We start from the raw sequence: 16,716 nt of genomic DNA, 5'->3' as shown, positions 1-16,716 counted from the left end.
GAGAATTACAGACGAAAGAACCAACCATTTAGCTGATTTCCCATGAATCCTTTTTTTTTTTTTTTTTTTTTTGAGTATATTATGCTTGCCAACTAATATAAACAAAGAATTGGGCTTGTATTGTATCTATTTCCCAGATGTCCATAACTGTAGACATCACTGGCTTTGTGTGTAAATGCTGGAGAAATCAGACCAGTTAGTGTCTGAAGACTTTACAAGAGTGTAGCACTCAGTATTGGGGCCAGATTTTCGAAAGAGCCCAGATCCCTGGTCAGAACTACAGTAAATGACTTTTTTTTCCAAAGAACTTGGCACTACAATGCTTCAATTCTTCATAAAATCTGGCTATAATAAGAGCTGCTGGATATGGAACACTTGAAACTCTAGCCCTCTTTAGGTATCAACATAGGGCAAACTACCTTGAAAATCAGGTCTGCAGATATGGAAAATATAGCAGTCTTTGGTAAAGAAGGTGCTTATTTGAGTTTTTAAATATTACAGATTTTTTTTGAAAAAATAGAGTGAATTGTAATTCACTGTTGTAATAAATCCCACATGTAAAGCATGCAAGGGTGAGGTTGATCTGCTGCTGAACATGAACTGTCTGGGCAAAGGAATGAGTTTAAAGCCGAATGATTCCTAATGTAAGGGCTGCAGAGCTGGCAGTGGTGCATGTCTGTGAGCTAAAACTAATAAAGAAGATGTGAATAATTTATTTGGGGAAATATTAATATCATCCTTTTGTTGTTTCTGACATAGGCCAAAAGGCAGGCTATCAGATGACAGTGTTTGATGCCTTCTACACGAATAAAACCAACCAAGCACTAATTATATACATATTTGTTGTTGTTTATCGCATTTGGGAAGAAGCTGTGTCACAATGTTGTGTGACATTTTCGTTTTTATTTGACTTGCTGTCATACCTCTGGGGTCTCTACTCGGGTAAATCTGCTAGTGATGACGAATACCATTGCCACCTTGCACAGGTATGAGCATTCCCCCAGTACCCTCCAGGGCAGCGGTGGGAACGCACTGAGGTTTTTCACTTAGCATGTCACTGTTAATCACTCATTTTGAAGTATATTTTATGATTTTAATTAGTCTTACTCACAGCAAAACATGTTGGGTCCTTTCCATCCTATCTTCCTCTGTAAAAGAAAACTTTTGATGTATATTTCTCTTGGGCACCATTTTGCCAGTGCCACTTCTAAAACTACTGTAGACTTCCACCAGTGTTCAGAAAGGTAAAATTAGACAAGACATTTTTAAGAAGCGGTGGAATTATACCTATACCAGATACTGGGGTTCCCAGTGATGCTTTGGAGAAGAGGGGTTGTTTTGGAGTTAGGGAAGTAGAGTGAGCCTTGGGAAACCTTTCTATCCTGAGGCTGTCACAGACTTGTTTTGAGGGTTTGTCAGTCATTCCCAGGCCAGATTTTCAGTTTTTGAAATGGGGTTAGAGTGCTTTTGTGCTTTTATCCTTTTCCAACGATGCCACATTAGACAACAAAAGGACTTCTGTAGGGTGCTCAGTCAAGGCTGCTAGGCATTACCTTAGTAGTAATACATAGGTGAGGATGCTTCCGTATCTTCCAGCATGCCTTGCAGAAGAAAACACCCTCTCTTTCTCTGGCAGATACACAGTGACACTGGACTAGGCTACAGCAGACACACAGTGACACTGGACTAAGCTACAGCACTGTGTAGAGTGTACAGGTCCTTAGGAGTGAGCACATCTGATGATCAGATTTACCTTCTTAAACTTAGTGGTAGGGATTCTGAGTGTCGGTCACCCAAAAGACATCCTGAGGTGCAGGAGAGTAACCTGGTGTCTTAAAATGGAAGATATCTGTGCGTAACTTCTCTTCAGTGCCCTATAAACTCATTAGCTGAGAGTGTTCTTAGGAGTTTCCCATTCCTCAGGTCATGGTTATATTGGGGCTCAACCTTATACCTGATTCTGTTTATATCCCTTTAATGTGGTCTGAAAATAAAATTAAAAAATAAAATAAACAAAAAGAAAAGGTGAATAACATTGTTACTTTGTGATGGAGGCTCAAAACAAGACTGATAGGAACGTTCCACAGCTTTTCCACCACAAGGAAGTGAAACACCAAAATAATGGTTATAGAAAGGTTTTCTCCTATTAAAAAGGTACTAAAATATATCAAAGATGCCTGTAATCTGAGTAAATTACCATGAAGAGGTCTCTGCAGACTTTATTATTTCATGTATTAAGGAGTGTACTGTTTGGTGCCATATCTATCAGTGAATGTGCAACAGTGGTCTGTGATCATGCTAATATAAATTTTCTAAACCACAGACACACAGGAGACTGTGTTAGCTATGTGATCTTAAATAAAATTTCCAATATCTCTGTGCAAACAAATTGTCTATCTAAAAGATCCCACAAACCAAACCCCAAACCTGTTTTTCATAATTCCAACCGAAACAAAATACTTTTGGGTAAGAAGAGGCAAGATTTGATTTCCTTTTATGTTTTAGTTTTAGTGAAGATGCTTACACATGATAACCAAATTAGTTGCTTCATATAACATGAACATCCAAACCACAGCAAAAGGTGAACTTTACTCTTTCAGACTTTTCAGTGTTGCTGAGCTGAGGACAAACACAGCGAAATTCAGCTTTGAGAGTAACTGCTTCAGGAGGACATAAGCCACCGAAAATGGGAGGCTTAGGGGGAAGCTCCATTACAACCAGGTAACTAACTCAAACCTAGGTGATGATACACTGTGTGGTGATCCATAAAACTCTACAGGTGAGCGGTGTATAGTGTGACATGCACCAGTTCTTCTACCAAGGATATGCAGCGTAACTACATCCAGGAGTAAGAACTACTCATGAGGAAAGCTTCTCAGGATATTGGCCTCCAATGAAAGAGAAATCCATGCAATATTGGTCCAGGGAGCCTTTTATTCAAAAGCGAGAGGATAGCTATGGGGCCACGGGAGAAACTCTTTCTTCCATTAGTGCCTTGCTGGCCATGTCGTTGGATAGTCAGAATGCACTGGCTTTGTTTTCTTAAAAAAGATCTTTCATTCAGGCATTGCCAAAAGTTACCCAGGATGATTTTTAGAGCTAGAAGAGATTAGCCACGTGCAAGTGCTAACACATTCTTCACCTGGCTTTCTGGGTGTGTCACCAAGTGGTGATAGGGTATCTCCATTTACGTATATTAACCTTATAGTTAATAAACACTTTTTCTAAAACAGTGCAGATAGCAGTCCCTTAAGAGCAGTCCTTCCGAGAAGCGGACCATGAGCAGTTCTGAGTATCCCCGTGTCCTCAGAGGATAGTCAGACTGGTGTAGCTCAACAGAAAGGTATCGTAGGCTAGAGGAATCCCGAACCAGATTATTATTCACATCTCTCTCGATTTTTAAAGTAATTTAAAATTGCTGGCACCTGTGAAAATGGTGGTGCAGTCAAATATCAACACCTGTGTACATTTGGAACTTGCAAGTTGAATCGTCTTTCTAAAATGAGGGGAAATGAGCATCTTATGATTTGTGAGCATGGTGCTTTCAAATACAGAAATCATTCCAATTCTTTTGATGTGTCAGAAGCATTACTGCACATACAAAGTTTTAAACCAAGACTGGCTTGTGTTGCTGAGCTCAAAAATCTGAACAAAATCCTAAGGGCAAAGATTATAGAGAACTTTTCTCAAGTTAAAGCCTTTCATGCACAAGACATTTCAACTAGAAGATAATTTTAGGAAAAAAACATCAACAAAACCCCTTAAGCTGCAAATGATGGAACATGAATGTCTAGGACCAAAACTTTTGTGGTTCAGTTAGAAACAGCAGAAGCTAGAACTTGTTACTTGGAGCAGAAATGTGAGCTCTGTTTCATATTCTGCTTTCTGGATAGTCACAGGAGAATGCAACATGTTTCTAAAAATAAGCAGGCTTTTTATGATGACTGTTTACAGAGATAGTCACATTGCAGCTGGTACTCCAGCCATGAACAGGGACCAAAGTTCTGCTGGCATTTTTAGTTCTCCTTCCCATTTCATGACAGTCACATTCCTACATGAACCTGTTGTGTGCAGGTTGCTGCTGTTCTCATCGCAATTGAACAGCCATAATGGCAGCACTGTGGTATGGTGAACTATGCAGTCAAGACTTACAGCTGCCTCCATATATGTGCTAAAGGACTTAGAAGGCAGAGATGAGAGTGTTCAAGCCATTTACCTCTGTGGAGTCATAAGATGAAGTAATCGTAGAGAGGCTGGTAGAAGAAACCTGCAGAACATAAGGGGTTCTTCCAGTCACTTCTGGACGAAGGACTAGACAACACCTAAAATGGGCAGAAAGGGGTAAGAACGAGCCATGTGAACAGTCTGATGCCAAGAGAAGGATGTGGCTTGCACGGTGAGGCAGCCCTGGTAGGGGCTGGGGCCAAAGGGTCGGACTCTGTGGGCTGCAGAAGCCACTGTGCTGGCGGAGCAGGGAATGCTCTGAGAGGGTTAGGGAGTGTTAGATACTAGCTTTGTGGACATCATAGCTGTGTCTGGGTCATTCACTGTTTGTTCCCTTATGTATTTAGTCTTTATGCCGGGATATATTTCCGTGTCTCATTGTTTCTTGCAGCAAAGAAAGTTTTCGTCCCTCCCAGTCGTTCTCCTAGCTTTCACATCCCACTGCTGGTTACTGGCGCTTTGGATACACAGCCATTTCCCGCACTAAATCCATGCAAGGATTCAGGTTTAAAAAAACCGGTCTATTTCAGTCACTTAGTAGAGACAAAGAATTTCCTCTGTGTTTTTTTTACTGATACTGCTGGTGAATGGAGAGACTTGCTGACTGCAGAAGGTAGTGAAATTATCCCATTTCTTATGGAAGGAACTGAATCAGAGGAGAATTTCCTGCTCCGTGAGAAGATGCCAGACATCCTCCCTGACACGGCCTTCAGCAGCCCTTAATAGTATCACAGTTGCAGTGGAACTGGTTTCTCCAGTCAGCTTGGGATGGCTGCACTGCTGCGGTGCTGGTGGGGTGCTGGTGGACGTGCCCTTGCAGAGGAAAGGCCAGCAATGTCCTGGGATGCAGCAGCAGGAGGAGTGTTGCCAGCGGGTGGAGGGAGGTGATTCTTCCTCTCTCCTGAGCACTGGTGAGACAGATCTACTGTATTGGGTCCACTTCTGGGCTGCCCAGTACAAGAAGAGACATGGACATACTGAAATGAGTCCAGCAAAGGGTTACAAAGGTGATTGAAGGACTGGAGCATCTCTGGTATGGGGAGAGGCTGAGAGGAACAGTTCAGCCTGGAGAGTAAAAGAGTCAGGGGGATCTTACCAATGTATCAATAACTATCTGGTAGGTCGAGTCATGAAGATGGAACCAGGCTCTTCTCAGTGGTGCACTGTGACAGAACTGGAGGCAATGGTTTCAAACTGGAAGCAGGAAATTCCATTTAAATGTAAGAAAAAACTTTTTTGCTGTGAGGGTGACTGAGCAACCTTTTGCATTTAGCTTGCTTTTAGCTCTCCTCCATCCTGTCGTGGACTGGACAAAGCAGCAACTGGACCAACTGCTCTGCTGGCTACAGAGAAGCGTGTGTTTGCTCTAGCCATGATCAACGCAAAGATGTTCGACAGGCGGTCGCTGCCATTTGACGTGGTGTAGCTATATGAGGCCTGTGCTGAAGCCTTGGAGATAAGCAACCCACGTGTTTATTTTTGTCCTACTGAGGCTTGACCAGATCGTTTGTGTCCACCAATAATGAGTTCCAAAGCAATTACTTAGGACTTGTAGGGATTGTGAGAACCCAGGATGCTGTGCGTCCCATCCTCACTCTGCACGTTTGTTGCTTGTCACATGATCAGCTTTGTCCTCTTTATACTGTAATCTTTTTGTGTGTGTGTCCCCATAATACATGTGTGATTGTTGGGTTTTTCTGTCTCACCACTTTTCCCGAAGATCCCCTTGAATTTTGTTTCTTGTACCAAGTAAACTGTTTCTTCAAGAGCTGTTTTGTATTGTACGTTAGTGAAACAGAAATTTGTAGTAGATAAAGCAAGGAGATTAAGAGACATCAAGGACAACATTTTTCAAATACCGTGAACGATTTTGCCATGGTTCCCATTGAAGATGATAAGCTTTGAATAGTGAACACACGGAAATTATACTCGTGTTGACTGATGTGAAAAGAAATTTTCAAGTTATTTATTGGGTATTGTAAGAGTTTAAGTGGCCTTTTTATTTATATATCTATTTTATCTATATAATGAAGTTGTATTTTTTGATAATAAACACAAAGTCTTTCATATGTGGTTCTCTTATGTATTTTAACCATGTTGTAAATGCTCAGAAAATATACCAGGCTTTTATCCTTATTTTTATAATTTCATTTCAGAACAGTAATAGCCTGCTTAGCAGAGTTTATTTTCACCAGCAATGCTTAAGACCCAGTTAAGAACTTGAAGCACTGTGTGGTCAACTTTGTTAAGGCTTTTCTGTTTCTGCTTCTGATACTGTTTGGAGTGCCATGTTTTCTGCAGCTCCTCCAAGGTTCATGCTTCATAGCACCTCAGATGTGTAACCCATGAATGAAAAGAGAACAGCCTTTTTTATTTTGGTGAAGGTGGGTTAAATTCTCTTAGACTGGTGCATGAGGGGATGGAGCAGCCCTGAGGTAGGAAGGCGGAGGGAAATGCTTGAAGGGAGAGGGATGGAGGAGTGGGGAGGTGGCAGGGCACGAGAAGGTGTGAGACCTTGCCCTTGCCACTGGCAGTGAGCTGCCCCTTTTTCTCAGCGGTATGAGGAAACTGCCCCTCTGGATGACACAGCTTTCCTTGTGTGCAGCGTTTCCCGTGTGGCTAACAGGGTCTGTCTCACCTGGGCAGCAGGTGCAAACCCACTGGGGTGCCCAGCTGGAAAGCCACAGCTGCGGGCTGCTGCTGCCCGTCAGCTGTGTGGCTTTTTGACCAATTGCTGTTCCCAGTGTCATCCCAGTATAGAAAACTGTGGAAGGAGACAGGGTCTGAATGTAATGCCAAAGGATGCTATCAGCATGCTGGTTCTTACCCAGCCTGTCCTACTGATTGTTAAAGTCTGTGGCACAGACATGCTATCATGCTGTTGCTTGATTTCAGCTACTTTCTAAGACTCAACTTAAAGCTCCGAGCTACTTTTTAAAAAAAATTATTTGAAAACTCATAAAGCAGCTGGTAAGAGGTCAGGCAGTGTCAGGGCAGGCAGGGCCCTGGCAGCAGGCAGGACTAGCTGCAGCTTGCCAGCTGCTGGACACATCTGCAAGGACAAGGCAGCTCTAAGCCCCCAAAATCGCAAGCCAGGAAAAATGTTGAGCTTTGCATTCAAGCAGCCTGTAGGCTGAAGCAGGGAGAGATGACCCTCAGGGCTTCCCTTCGCTGGGAATAGGGACCTGGCTGTCACCTCTCTCTGCCAGACCAAGGTGCTGTGGCGATGTCAGGAGTCGGGGCAGCCATGCCCCAGTGCTGGGGCTTGGACAGCTGCAGCACAAGCCCGGTTTTGGAGGTGTGAGAGCTAGATTTTGGCTTAGGCATCCAGGAATGCACATGAGGTGATGCAGGTGGAGCGCCATGGTGGGGCTTATTACAGGCATCTATACTGCATTTATATTGGAAGTGGAAAGCTCTCCCATTAGTAGAAATTTTTCACCAAGTTATCTCAGATGCAGTTATGCACCTGTGTTAGACAGACTGGCCCCTGATCGACCAGTAATTATTAAAACACAAGACTGTAAGGGTTATCCAGAGATTTCCCTCTCTGTTCCTCTTGACAGAGGCAGGACAGGTATAAACTAGGCCTTTGCTCAGAGATAATGGTGTCTCCTGCTTTTAATAACCTTCAGCACCAGGAATTCCCCCAAAGCGGTTCCGGTGTGTAGCCATCCAAAGCCAGAAGATTTTTTTTTCTATATGTAGCTTTTAAAAAAAATATTTAAAAAATCAGTGTCTGCTTTTCCTTCACACACCTGGAAGTCACTGTGCATTGCACAGAGCTGCCCTCCTCTCCCTTTGCCCACAGTTGGAGCCTTCCTGGGAGCAGAGCCTTGCTCCAGGCAGGAGCACGGGGAGGGGAGCGTGGCTTCTGGCCTCTGCCCTTCTCTTCCGTGATCTGCAGAGCCAAGGCAAAGCAGGAAAAGCCGTGACAGAGTTGCCACTGACATTGTGCCTCTTCGTTTCTAATGGGATTCATGGTGTTGCACTGTAGCTTAAGTTCTGAGCTTTGCCTTCTTCATTCCTCTTCCTTGGGTTATAAATACCGCAATGACGGTCACCTCAGATGTACCTGGGGAAGATAACAGATGCTATATACTGCAGCAGAAAAACATCACGTGGGTCCAAGCCTGCTATTATTATAGTGTTGAATGGTTTTGTTCATCGTTTTTATTACAGTATTTTTAAAGGACTAACTGAGGTTGAGTTCATCTCTCCAAAGGTTTGTGCACCGCGATCTAGGTCAAAACCTGTGACACCTCTTCATGGCCAATAATATTACTTGTGGTCTGTGCACCAGTGCTCATTGTGGCAGTGCGCAGGTGATCCAGTGGATTTCCCCTGTGTGGCAGTGGTAGATGACTCGTTCAGAGCAATGACTATCAAGATTTCTCCATTTTGATGTTTTCCATCTTGTTGTTGCTACTTAGGGTGCAGGACAAGGAGAGACTGGCTGAGATTTTCCAGTGTCAGGTCATCGTCATAGTTGTGGTGGCTGGGAGATTCTTGCTGTCTTACATACCACCGCTGGGCAGTGGGGGCTGGAAAATACTTCAAAGAGATTAAAAGATGGCACATTTTTTTCATTTAGGATTTCCTGACCTTTTCCGGTTTGTCATGCTGTCTTCATTCCACTGCAGTGTTTGCATAACCTCGTTCAGAACAAAAAGAAACAAGAAGAGGCTCTGTTGCTGTTTATTGTTTTACAAATGAGAATGTCACCATTTTTTCAGTGAAAGAGTGAATGGGCCATAATATACTTTGTTTCACCTCTAGGAATGGATAGACTTTTTTCTTGAAATAAAGTTGCATACATAATAAAGTTGCATAATGTTTGAAACAAAAGAAATTCAAAGGAATTTATCTTTCTGGAAACTGTTTGTTGGTTTTCTTTTTTTTTTTGTTTGTTAGTTTATTTTCTGAAAACTTGCATTTAGAATTAGTTTGAATTGTCTTCCATGAGGTTTTTTATTCCTGTTTCCTTATATTGTGACGTGTTAGTAGTGACAACCAGCATTTCATCAATAAACTTCTGTTGTTTCATGGGACACAAACAGGAGACACATCAGCCTTGAAAATAAGGAGTCACTCAGTCGGTACCACTTAGCTGTTACCTACAGAGATTAAAAAGTAAAATAATGAAATGGTTATCTCATTTCATTAGCTTATGCCCTATCATTAATAGTAGTACAGAATATGTAGTATAAAAATTTTAATTTTTCAAGCCACGAACTAGTAAAGATGAGATGAAGAATCTGTTTTCCCCTAAATGAACTACCATATTATTACATGTGGATTATATCAGTGAATTATTTATATATTATTTCAGGACTTGAAAGTACCTGTAGCTACCTACATGCCCTGAAACAGCATATACTTCCAAAAAGGAAAGAGAAGATAATATAGAAAATATAATTAAAATTCTAAAAGAACATGGTCCAGCCCCAACCCTTTCAGATATTCCATTAATGAATATTTTAAAATACTCTGTTTTCAGTACTATTTTAATCAATTTTAAAATGTAAATACTTTTCGAAATTTCCCCTAAAGTAGTAGTATCAGCTGTGACGAGCTTTATCTAACTCGTCCAAAACACTTCGGATATGAAACTTGTGAACACAAGAAATGTATTTGTTTTGAATGGGGGTGGTAGTGGTGGTGGTGGTTGTATTCCCCACCCCCCCCACCCCCACCCCGCCCCAACTATTCATCGCTGTAGAAAGATTTTGGGGTCACTTCATAACTAGAAGGAAGGAGGAACTTGCCTGTGTCTGCCTGAGCAGTTTTCTTGCAGAAGCTGGAGGAAAGCATCCAGCCAAAGTGGTTGCTTCTGAGCTGTGCATGAGGCCAGCATAGTTAAGCTGGCTGGGGGCAGTGGGTAGATTAATTTGAAGTGTTCCTATGAAGTACCCAAGCCAACTCTGCTTAGAAATGCAAGGGTAGACATGGAAGTGACGTATCTGCTGTTGAACTCAGTGATGCCAAGGAACACCACAAGGCACTGGTATGTCGAGGCACTGGTGTGTCGTTGACTGGCCTAGGCTGGGAACTGTTCCCTGAAGGCACTTTGCCTGTGGCCACCCTGATGGTAGCCTGTGGTTGTGTAATTCATGAGCAGAGGCTGTTGTATGTGGCAGTGGGAACCACAACGGGAACGACACTTGTATTGATGGGATAAATTTTTTCACCATTTTTAATTTGAGCTGCTTTTGTGAAGCAAAAATTTAAATAATGGTAGTTATTGTAGAATGGTAAAATTAACTCCATCTTAGGGGGAGGGCTCACATATTCTTCAGCTCAATTCTTGTTTGGTGACTTCTTCTCTGGTTCAGTTTTTGCATATTTTTAGAAGTACAGAACCAAAGAGATCTATAAACAAGGAACAAAATAGCTGTAAACATAAAAGTAAATACAATGTTATCAGCTCAACATTGTTTATCTACAGCTGAATCCTCATTAACTTCTTGTATTTGATACACTTTATACGATGTCTAGTCATAATATGTGCAAGAGTGCTCCCCCTTGATTAATTGTTTCTTTGCATGGGACCAAAGTCATTGCTTCCCTTATCAGTTTCATTAAAGCATTTTGGCCAATATCATACTTTTTGTGCCTAACAGGCCAGAAGGAGAATGACTGTGTTTGTACAAAATGCATTTAACTTTTTAAAAAATATAAATTGGTTCCTTGTTCTTTATGATCAGAGCTAATCTCCGTGCCTTCTTAGGTATTGACCAGATCCAATAGCAGAGGATGCTTGCAGGTGGGATCATCACTGAGACAGATCTTCAGCGTATGTACGAGTAGTAGATACATTGCACCTCTCATGTGTGCTCCTTCCCATCCAGCAGGCTGCAGAAGGGAATAGGCTCTGTTAGGATTTTGCACTGTGCGTGGTACAACCAGACTGACAGAGATTTCTTGCTGAATTTTGAGAAGAAAGGTATTTCTGACCTGAATTGTAGGAGGAACTACCAATACCAAAAGAGTTTTACCCTTGAAAACTATTTTTATTTTTTATAGTCTAATCATGACCTCTGACATAAAGATGTAAATGTTTAGACCAGTTTTAGTATCCATTCTTAGTGTGCCTAATACATGATCTGTAAAATCTTGCAGAATACCTCAAGTGCACATTTATCTCAAAATAATTTGTTAGTAAGACAGCGGTATGTATTGCAACAGTTGTGATCAGCTGACAAACTGCTTTGATGTAGTGTTGCAGCATGACTGTTTCATTGCCCTGACATCAGCTTGTCCATGGCATAAACTTTTCTGTGTCATATAGTGCAGCCACTTTGTCATGGTTGCAAAGGGAAAGTCCTGTCCAAAAATGGACATTTTATACTTTCTGCCGGGTTGTGTGAAATTTGGACTCTGGTGTTCAGAAGTGACTCTGAATCCCTATATGCACATCAATAAGCTGCACGGTCAGGGAGTGGTGGCTGCAGAGGACTGTGGGGACTACCACACTGCAGGAGATGCTCGTCTCTGCCTTGCCTTCTGTCCTCCCCAAGAAATAGCTCTGTGCATGGGGCAGGGCTAGCCCAGGTTTTCTTTTTCCTCTCGGCTCCCAGTTTAACCGGGAGGCAGCACGGTCCACGGCAGGGTGAGTGTGGTAGTGTGGTGTTCCTACTTGTTGCACCATTCTGTCACAGGGAGGGCAGGACACAGCGGTGCAATGAGCAGGTCCTGCACACTCATTAAACCATCGTTTGACCAGTGAGCGTCATCTGAAGCTGCTCGCAAAGGCAGTGCTAGGTGCCCATGGTGCTGACACCTATTTCCCAGGCATGCCTCCTGCCACCATCTCTGTTACATTAAGGGAATTCCCTGACTTCTAAGGAGAATTCAGCAAGGAGGATGGACATACAGACCTTTCCAGCTCCTTGCTCTCATTTTCCCTGGCTTAAGTTTCTGTTTACTCCTCCGGTGACAGTTTATAGGCCAGTGTAACTGAGGTCAGTATTGGGCTCTCTGTGTCTTTTTCATCATCTGCAGACTGGAGATACTATTTTTTGGTAGGTCTGCATGAGTAATTCATGGTGTGGCCCCTTATTAAACAGATGTTGCCTCTCTGTTGGCAGATAGTCTGTACATGGATTGCATTCTTTTCAAATCTATTTGTTGCTCCAAATTATTCACCAAATACTTTCTGTAAATAATTTTATTGGCTTATAGTGCATTCACAACATGAATTTGAAGCTTGCCTTATAGGAGTATTTGTCATTGCTGGTTAAAACTTGTTATTTCAGCAACTGTTCCTCCCAGCAAACTGGTCTCATAGAAGCCTTCCCAGAAAGTGATAAAAGGATGGCACAAATGTGCTAAGTGTGAATGTTTAGGGGGTATTCTTCTTCCTTTACTACTGATGCAGCTCTAATACTAGTCTGCCTCACTGGGTGTTGTGAAGATTGGAAAGGTGTGTTCTGAATGTGAAATGCTGCTTAAGTAGACAGTGATACCCCAGCCCTGACTGCTCTTCCCTACCTCTCCTTTCAATAGCAGGTGATGCATGGTAGTGTATGGTCCAGCTACTGCTGGGTGCAGGGCAGGAGGCGAGCAAAAGTGTTACTCCTCTGTGCTCATGGCCCTGAACCAAGCAAGGATCCATGAGGCTAAGTCTGTGCTAATAAAGAAAATGCGTGAGGGCCCAGACAGCAAGTAGCTTGGCATGGTTTTCTTCTCATCCGTATGGCTGAACTACTTTCCTTCCCAAAAGGTGTCTGTGCTGACTTACAGACACCATTTGTGAGCTGTTCTATCCTCCAGACCATTCCTAGGAGGCTGAACCTGTGCCATGGAGTGTACAGGCAATATGGGTACGGAGGTGTCCCTGTCTTTGGGTCCAGGGTAGTTTCCGGCATCTCAGGAACGTGTTTAAAAACCTGCGGGTTGCTCAAAAGCATTGCTTGAAGCACTATGTGGTTATCTGTTTACTTGAAGATCGATCCATTTAGGATATGCTCAGCTTCTCAGTGCCCCTTCCCTGGGAGCTAGGGGAAAGGAGGTGCTGGTGGTGTCCCTGGAAAGGTGCTGGGAGGGGAATGCAGCTCCCTGTCATACCGTCTGGGAAATGCAATAGGGAAACTGGGAATCTGGCTGGTGGCTTATGTTTACGGGGTAGGAGCCTATTAGGGCAGACTAATTCTTTTGCATGCTCCCATCAAATCAGGTTGCATCACTGCGGGTAAGGAGAACATTTCATACAGGTAGAGCCCTAAATACGTTTTCCCTCCTTAATGTCTAAGTGCAGTGCTGTCCTGTTATGGCTACACAAACTTCTTGGGGATGTTGTAACAGTGCGTTGGTCTTCAGAACTTATTTCAAGTTGAACTGATAAGTTAGATCCTTGGGATGTGTAGAAAACACAAACCTCTAGCATACAGTGGGGAGTCGATTTTTCTGAAGGTATATATATATATATATATATATATATATTTATCCCCTGTTGTGTTGTTTCAACAATAAAAGGACAAAAACCTAAAAAATTCTTGGTGAGGAGCCCCCTGCATGCAGCCCTTGTGCAGTCTTGCCCAGGAGACAATCTGCTGGGAATTTTTTTTTAGGTAAGAATGGCTGAAGCTTCAGGTATAGAGACCAGATGGTGAGAGAAGTGGGGGTCTCTTAAACCTCATTTATATATTTATCCTTTTATGATTGCACCTACCACTGTCCAGGATTTCTTTTAGCACTGAAGAGAAATAAATATATGAAAGGGCCAGGAAAACAGAATCATTGGTGTTAACTGAGGGGTGTGGACCCTGACTGGCCACACTTGCTCACTCCAATTAAGTAACGTAAAGCAGAAAGTTTCCTAGCAGTGGGAAAACGCAGGGTCAGTTTGAAAAGGACCAGATTATCAGTTCTGCTCTTGTTTTAACTACTCAAATATTGATGCTGATCAATACTGTGTGGAGTTTGTAAAGCAGTTAAGTTTTGTATTTAGCTTCAAATCAAATATGTTGGTGGAAGTGACAAGTGTAAATCTGATGTAGGCTTGCTCGATGCCTAAAAATGACCTTTACAGTAGCTTGTTTTCCCTTGATATTTGGTCAGAGTTAGTGGGGAAAAAAGGGGGAAAATAAAAAGTTTCCTTAGCCTTTACTTAAGATTTTCATAGGTAAGGGTGTGCAAAAAAATAAGTATAGTAAAACTGTCACCTTGAAAAAAAATGTTAAAGTGTCACAATCAGTCCTCTATTACAGTTGCTTGTTAGGTGGGTTTGGTTTCAAAAGCACAGATGATGGTGGTTTGGAGAAGTTGCATTAAAAATCTTGCTTGGGTTACAGAGCAGACATGCTCTTCTGCGTGCCCTTTCTCAGATGGTAAGTGCAGTTACTAACATGTTGCTGGAGAGGTGGAGCTCAGGGTTTTCTTCTTCTACAGCCTTTTTTTGCAGTAGATGAATCAGCCATTGTACTGAAATGCCAGCCTGGACCATGGGAAGAGGAGGAGATGCGTAGGTGCTGTGAGACCAGTATAGCCATACAAAAATACCCTCCTCCTGCTGCAACTGGTGGGAGATGGGGTTGATTGTGCCAGCACTGAAATTGTAACAGCAAGGGATCTCATCGCTGTAACCTGTGTCTGGAGAGGGGCAGACGGGAACTGAAGGGCCCTTTGTCCTCTTCTCATCAGGCTAAACTTGGTTCTTACTTAAATCATTGCCCTTCCCACCTGTAGCTGTCATGAAGGAGTTGAGTTTGCAGAAGGTGGCAGTGATGGGGAGAGCGCTCAGTGGTGGGAGAGTGGGGTCTCTTGGCCTGTACAAAGCAGCAAATGGCCAAAGATGTTTTGATTTTGGTTTGGTTTTCCTCACACTGGGGTGTTGCTGTGGATATGAAGCCTGGGGTGGGTGTAGGGTGATGGGGAAGCTGAAGGTGTCCATGAGGTGTCCTGAGCTGATCAACAGATCCTTGCCACTGAGAGAGAGGATGTCCCCCTTTGGCCCTCTCTCCTGGTATTCCACTGCTGCCTCGGAAGGCAGAGGTGGAGAGGGAAAAGGTGCACCCAAGTAAAATCTGAGTAGTGGGCTACGTTAGACAGTTTGGAATGAGGGCAGCACATGTCTGTTCTTAGGCAAAGGAGAGGTTTTAAGTCCTGTGGCTTCTTACACAATGTCATTTTGTTTTGAGCAGACAGACTGGGACCTCCTCTTGATATACTGCTGGATTCGCTGAACTGCACAGCGTTCAGTGTGCAATGGAGGATGCCAAAGCAGCATGCAAGCACCATCACAGGATATACGGTAAGCGATCCCCTGTACTGCTGGTAGAGGACTGAGCAGCCTCGGTAGCCTACACGGCCTCAGACTACACATGCCACACGGTGAAGCAAACAGGAGGGCCCACTCTCGTAACAAATAGTACCATTGCCCAGAAGCAGACAGGGGACAGTGAGCTTGAATGGATTGAGCTGTAAGCTTAAGAAACAAGCAGTTCATGTTTTAGAAGCAAACTATGATGGGAATTTGGGTTGGATGCCAAGGGCTTGCAGTGGATATAGATTTTTTTTCCTGTTGTTTTCATGTAAGGATCTTAGCACTCTCTGCAGCTGATAAAACTGTAGAGCGGAGCAGGTCGATATTACACTGTGCAAGTGAAGGGAGATGCACGGTGATGTCAGGGCCATTCAGATCCTTTGACTTGTACTTCCAGCCTGAGGATTGCTTTAGCAGGAATGGCTTTTCCAAACTGCACCTCTAAACCTTCCCAGACTGGCAGCAGGTACAGGGGAAAGAGAATTTCATGGTGTCTCTTCCTCTGATAAATACTGTACTTCATACCATCCCTGGGAGCCCAGCCACAGCCTTAAATATCAAGAAGTCCTTTGTTTTATTCCCCCCTACCTCAGTGGTGAATTTTCCTTAAAGTCAAGTGATTTTCCGGTTTTACCCAGCTGTTTTATAGGGGAGGCTCTGATCCTGTCCAAGCTTCAGACACGTTACCTTCTGCCTACTGGGCAAACCAGAATGGCTAAACTAAACTGGGTACTGTGGTTTAGTGAGCGAGCAGAACAACCATGAGCACTAATCTGCCACTCATTTTTATTAGGCATTGTTTTAACAGGTATTTTATGGCAGTGAAACTCAGTCCCAAAATGGAAGTTAGTGCAGAATGAGCACCAAAAGCTGCGGGCTATTGAATCGAATTCATTGTTTTCCCTCTTCAACAAAAAACAAATAGCAATTGTTTTTGTTAGGATTTTCTGTGGAAAACTTTGAAATTTACAGAAAAAAATCTAGTTTTACATAAAAACATGGGATGCAGAAAATTCCTACCTACCTTCATTATTAATGTATGCTGAAAGAGTTACAGAATTCCTTCCATTAGGTATTTCTGGTACACATGCCCTTTCATCCCATGGGCTTCTGAATGACAGTGATGCAGCCCAGTTGCAGAGTTTTTTTATTTTTATTTTTATGAAAGTGCTTGTGGTCTAGGACACCAAGAAGTACTTGCTTTGGCCAGAACCTGCTGCAGCCAG

At 43.0% G+C, this 16,716-nt stretch overlaps 1 protein-coding gene across 2 annotated transcripts in view; it reads left to right on the top strand.

The window, feature by feature from the left end:
* EGFLAM (EGF like, fibronectin type III and laminin G domains) overlaps positions 1–16,716 on the top strand; it is a 78,653-nt gene that overhangs the window by 3,418 nt on the left and 58,519 nt on the right. For both annotated transcript variants that reach the window (XM_037374022.1, XM_037374021.1), the window contains exon 2: positions 15,369–15,478. In XM_037374022.1, the coding sequence (XP_037229919.1) occupies positions 15,369–15,478 (110 nt within the window). The remainder of the gene's footprint in view (positions 1–15,368; positions 15,479–16,716) is intronic.

Source organism: Falco rusticolus, chromosome Z (assembly GCF_015220075.1).
Source record: "Falco rusticolus isolate bFalRus1 chromosome Z, bFalRus1.pri, whole genome shotgun sequence".
Classification (NCBI taxonomy): Eukaryota; Metazoa; Chordata; class Aves; order Falconiformes; family Falconidae; genus Falco; species Falco rusticolus.
The sequence above is the reverse complement of the archived record's forward strand: the minus strand, read 5'-3'. Positions and strand labels throughout refer to the sequence as shown.